Source organism: Poecilia latipinna, unplaced genomic scaffold, assembly GCF_001443285.1.
Source record: "Poecilia latipinna isolate Pla-1442-1.1 unplaced genomic scaffold, P_latipinna-1.0 Scaffold3835, whole genome shotgun sequence".
Taxonomy (NCBI): Eukaryota; Metazoa; Chordata; class Actinopteri; order Cyprinodontiformes; family Poeciliidae; genus Poecilia; species Poecilia latipinna.
Genome location: NW_015116451.1, coordinates 18,984 through 24,146, shown reverse-complemented (window position 1 = coordinate 24,146; position 5,163 = coordinate 18,984). Strand labels below are relative to the sequence as shown.

General features: G+C 48.2%; 1 protein-coding gene across 3 annotated transcripts in view; it reads left to right on the top strand.

The window, feature by feature from the left end:
- The window catches only part of lamc2 (laminin, gamma 2), a 20,703-nt gene that overhangs the window by 6,035 nt on the left and 9,505 nt on the right, over positions 1-5,163 (top strand). Inside the window, exons 2-11 of one of the 3 annotated variants that reach the window (XM_015024854.1) lie at positions 747-923; positions 992-1,109; positions 1,650-1,771; positions 1,845-1,976; positions 2,051-2,240; positions 2,561-2,673; positions 3,108-3,494; positions 3,590-3,823; positions 3,899-4,035; positions 4,624-4,774. In XM_015024854.1, coding sequence (XP_014880340.1) covers positions 747-923; positions 992-1,109; positions 1,650-1,771; positions 1,845-1,976; positions 2,051-2,240; positions 2,561-2,673; positions 3,108-3,494; positions 3,590-3,823; positions 3,899-4,035; positions 4,624-4,774 — 1,761 coding nt within the window. Of the gene's footprint in view, positions 1-701; positions 924-991; positions 1,110-1,649; positions 1,772-1,844; positions 1,977-2,050; positions 2,241-2,560; positions 2,674-3,107; positions 3,495-3,589; positions 3,824-3,898; positions 4,036-4,623; positions 4,775-5,163 lie in introns of those variants that run through there. The other 2 variants (XM_015024853.1, XM_015024855.1) reach the window with 2 other exon arrangements.

Sequence of the window (5,163 nt, the reverse complement as noted above, 5' to 3'; positions counted from 1 at the left end):
AGGTTCTGGTTCTGGTTCAGCTTTAGGTTCAGGTTCTGGTTCTGGTTCTGGTTCAGCCCAGTGAGCCACTGGGATTTATCTGCAGATCCAGTTCAGTGTTTTCAGCTCAGATGATCTTATCTGTCAGCATCCATGATGGTGTCACTGGTTTCCAGTTCAGGGAAGAAAAACAGCTGAAGACAGAGAAAGGCAGAGAAAGACAGAGAAAGGCAGAGAAAGGCATACAGAGAAAGGCAGAGAAAGACAGAGAAAGGCAGAGAAAGGCAGCCGTCACTGTGAAGCAGCAGCTCAAGAAGAAACTAATTTACACATTTAAAACTCCGTTTGATGGAGAAACAGACAGAAATAACGGATAAAAACTAAATATTTGTTTTATTTTGGGTAACAAAACGAAGCTGAAGTCCTAAAATTCTTCAGCGACTAGAGAAGCAGAAACTGAAAGAGATGAAGCAGCAGGTGAGTTTGATCCAAATAAGTCAAACTTTACCTGAAGCTGGACAGAGTGATGCGTTTAGGAGACCAAACATCTGTGGGAAAAACAGCAACTCTAGTCAAACTTCCTGTAGAAGGAAAAGTCCGACATCCATTCATGTCCTGGAAGTGAAAATGTTTCTGAAATGTTTAAATCTAAATCGCATCCATTCAACTGAAGAACCTCATGATCATGTTGAGACAAACATGTTTTCATTTCCCTGATAAAGTTTCAGATGTTTCATTAAGCTCCGTCCTCCCGTCTCGTCCTGCAGCGGCCTCCCGCTGTGAGTGCGGCGGCCGGGCGCGGCTCTGCCAGCGGGACGCCTGGGGTCTGCGCTGCCTGGACTGTCAGGGAAACACGGAGGGTCGGCACTGCGAGCGCTGCAAGGACGGATTCTACCAGCAGGGGGCGCGGCTGAGCTGCACGCCCTGCAGCTGCAACCCCGCAGGTGAGGACGCGCCTGTCCGAGTGACGTCATCCAGTCAGGAAAAGTCTGACCGGGTTTTCTGTCTGCAGGATCTGTTAGCAACACGTGTGACAGCAGGGGGCGCTGCAGCTGTAAGGACGGCGTCTCTGGAGACAAATGTGACCTTTGCCCCGACGGCCCGATGGGAGCGGACGGCTGCAGGAGGAGGTGACGTCATCAGGCAGCAGCTGTTTTCATTTAAATCTTCAGATTTTCTTTACGTTTCTCATATTTTTACTTTCATCAGAATAAAAACAACTAAAATACTTTTTATGTTTCAGATCAGATTCAGCTGCTCACAGAACTTCAAATTGTTTTAATGCTAAAAATTCAAAGTCATAATAAAAAAACCCAAAATCATCAATAACAGAATCTTAAAAACTAATTAATGTTTTTCCTTCTGTTGTAAATCTTCTGATGTATAATTAGAAGTTTTTGGATTCTTATAATAAGTAGATTATGAATTCTAAACAGTAAAACAGAAAAATATCCAACAGGTTAAAGAAAGAAAAAGGGAAAGTCGGGGATTTGTTGTCCAGCCAGAACTGAAGCATCATTTTAATAAATGTTTTAATACATTTCAGCTCCAGATGTTTGGCAGGTTTATGTTTCCTGTTGACCAACTTTCATCGTTTCAGTCGCAGTTTTTCTCCAGGAGTTTCTCTCAGTTTCTGTTTCACCTCAAACTTCCTGCTGGTTGTTTTCCAGGCGCCAGGAAAGAGAGGATTCTGGGAGTTTGACTCTGCCGTGTTTCTGTTACGGACACAGTGAGCGATGTTCTGCTCGGCCTGGTTTCTCCGTCCACAACGTCTCCTCCACCTTCAGCTCAGGTAACAGGAACAGAAGCCGGTTCTGGGTCACCAGGTGGTTCTGTTCCAGCTAACCCAACCTGCCGGGTTTCAGGTCCGGACGGCTGGACGGTGGCGACGGTCCAGCGCACGACTCCTCAGGACGTTCTGTTCCGCTGGTCGCCCAAACACCAGGACCTGGAGGTCATCTCCAAACAAAGCCTGCCCACTTACCTGTACGCACCAGGTGAGACAAGCTCCGCCTCCCTGTCTCCTCTCGTCTCCTCCCGTCTCCTCTGACCCGGGTTTCCCGCCCTGCAGACGCTTACCTGGGGAACAAGCTGCTGAGTTACGGCCAGAACTTGTCCTTCTCGCTGCGTTTGGACCGCGGCGTTCGCCACCCGTCCACCAGCGACGTCGTCCTGGAGGGCGGCGGCCTGAGAGTGGCTGCGGCGCTGGGGGACCTGAGGGCCGTCGTCCCCTGTGGGAAGAAGATCAGCTACACCTTCAGGTCAGGAAATGACATCACTCTGATCCTCCAGGTGTGTTTAACGCCTCATTAGCTTCCTGATGCCTCCAACATGAGCTCCGGATTAACTCAATCCAGAGAAGTGAAACATTCCTGACGGTTCAACGTGTGGAAACCTGCAGAAACTCCTGTTTGTTTATTTTAGCTTTACTAGCATAAAACATGAACGTAAAACTGGAGGAAACTTCAGACTTAAACTGTCCAACATCCGAGTGAAGACATGGAGAACGGACTGGGTGTTTCTGATCAGTTTTACCAGAGCAGCTCAGAAACGTTTCCTCAGGTTTTCTGTTTTCCTTCAGGCTGGATGAGAAGAGCAGCAGCAAGTGGAAACCTCAGCTTTCCTCATTCGAGTTCCAGAAGCTTCTCCAGAACCTGACGGCCATAAAGATCCGGGCCACGTTCGGAGAGGATGGTGAGACGGTTCTCCACTCTGCTTCAGGGTTTTAATGTCGTTCTGTGCTGAGATGTTCCAGATGTGTCACATAAACACATCACCACTGTGTTCAGCAGAACTTCATCCTGCTGATGTTTGAATCTTTTAAAGCATATTGACATCCAGTATTGATCTGTTTTCACCTTCATTTCTTGATGTTTGTCTGTTTAAATGAACATGAGAGAAAAGTTGGAATCACTCTGTATGCTGATGACTCTTTATTTATGTTTCTCTTGTCCAAAGTTACAGTTAGACCCAGGTTCACTGTAGAAAATGTGACAGACTATCAAAGACCATCTGTTCCTTTAATCAACATCAGAAATGGCCTATTTAAAGTATTAGAAGAAGCACCACATGAAAATCAGTTTCTTCTGTTTGCTGTGGTTTGCTCACTGATTGGTCCTTTCCTTCAGGACGCGGTTACCTTGACGACGTGAACCTGGTTTCGGCTTGGCGTGGGGACGGCGTGGCGGCCGGCTGGGTCCAGACCTGCACATGTCCACCAGGATACGAGGGCGACTTCTGTGAGCGCTGCTCGGCCGGGTTCCGGCGCCGGGCGCCGTCATCCGGGGCCTTCAGCGCCTGTGAGCCGTGCAGCTGCAGGGGGGGCAGCTGCGACCCCCAGACCGGAGACTGCTACTCCGCCGACGAGACGCCCGGCGAGCGGAGCTGCTCCGAGGGCTTCTACAGAGACCAGCAGGGGAGCTGCGAGCGCTGCCCCTGCCCGGACAGGACGTCCTGCTCCCTGCAGGCCGGAGCGCTGGAGCCTCAGTGCCTCCGCTGTCCGCCGGGAACCTTTGGTGAGTCCAGAACGATCCCGTCACCGAGGGAACCGGAACCTGCTCAGCGTGGCAGGTTGAGACGTCAGTAATGTAAATGTTTGGCGTCTCCTCAGGGTTTTACTGCGACACCTGTCGGGAGGGTTTCTATGGCGACCCCGCAGGCCTGCGAGGCGCGCAGCGACCCTGCAGACCCTGCAGCTGCAACGGCCACATCGACGTCAACGCGGCGGGAAGCTGCGACCGCTCCAGCGGAGAATGCCTGAGGTGTCTGAACAACACGACGGGTCGGTTCTGTGAGAGCTGCCTGCCCCGGTTCTACCGCGACCCGTCCGGCACCGCCTGCAAACGTGAGGACAGAGTCCAGCTTCACCTGCAGGATGAAACCAGTCAGGATCTGATCTGAGAAATGTTTCCCTCCGCAGCCTGCAGCTGCAACATCCTGGGCTCAGAGGACGGCCAGTGCGACGCGGCCGGCCGGTGCCGCTGCCGACCCGGTTTCCAGGGTCCGAGGTGCGACCGGCCCGACTGCCCCACCTGCTTCACCCCCATCAGGAAGAAGGTAGCCGCTGCTGAAGAGCTGCTTTACTCCAGCGCCCCCTGCTGGACGGAAGCTGCAGCTTGTTTGCTTCAGGAAAGTTAAAGAAAAGATTTTAGCTGCATAAGGATTAATAAACTAAAGCAGGTTTCAAACTAAACCAAAGGCTTGAATTATTAACATTTTATGTTCTAATTATTCTGGAAGAAAATGTTTCTGCAAAAACAATATTTTAGTTAAAATGTTGCATTTATTTCAGTCTAAACCTGAAACATGAAAGGTTATGAACTGGTCCTGTTATTATAAATAATCATTTATTTGTTGTAATGTTGAAGGACCTGCTGCTTCAGATGTGACAGAAATCAGCAGTTTTTTGTTTTTCCTGATATTTTATGGCTTCTTACCTGAAAACAACAAACTGTTGTAGAGTCTGATGCAGCTTTAGTTAGTGTAACACAGATTTCATTTTAAATTTATTTTCTTCTGCATTGAAAGTCAAATTGACCAAATATTTGGGTCATTTTTAAATTTCTATGCAGATTTTCTCCTAAATGCTTCAGAGTGTTTCAGCTGCAGGTTGGATTCGTTCTCACGTCTGTTTCTGTGCTTCAGATGGAGCTTTACTCCATCAAACTGAAGGAGCTGGAGCTCCTGTTCTCTGAACCGGGTCGGGTTCCGACCAACCGGGCCGAGATGGAGGCGGCTCTGAGAGCGATGGAGGGTCTGATGAAGAACCTGCAGCAGGACGCCGAGCAGCTGACGGGTCAGAACCCGACACGTTTCCTCCTTCTGACATGAAACTTTCACATCAGACTCCTGGTTTATTTGACTGTTTCCAGCTTTTTATTGATCATTTTAAAAATAATCACTAAACAACCTCAGACCTTAAATTTGGTCTGTTTGATTCATCAACATTTTTCTTTTTCTTTCTAAATCTATTTTTTTTCTTGAACAAAATTAATATCATGTGAAAGTTTTTTTTTTCTAAATAAAATCCCAAATGCACCAAATTCATAAAAATGTGAATAAAGCATCATAACAGGAAACTGGTTCATATTTCCAAACTGGACCTTATTTTGGTTTTAGTGGCCTCTAGTGGAGATTCCAGGTACTGCATCTGAATAAGTTAATTTAGTTGTTGGTGAAATGAAA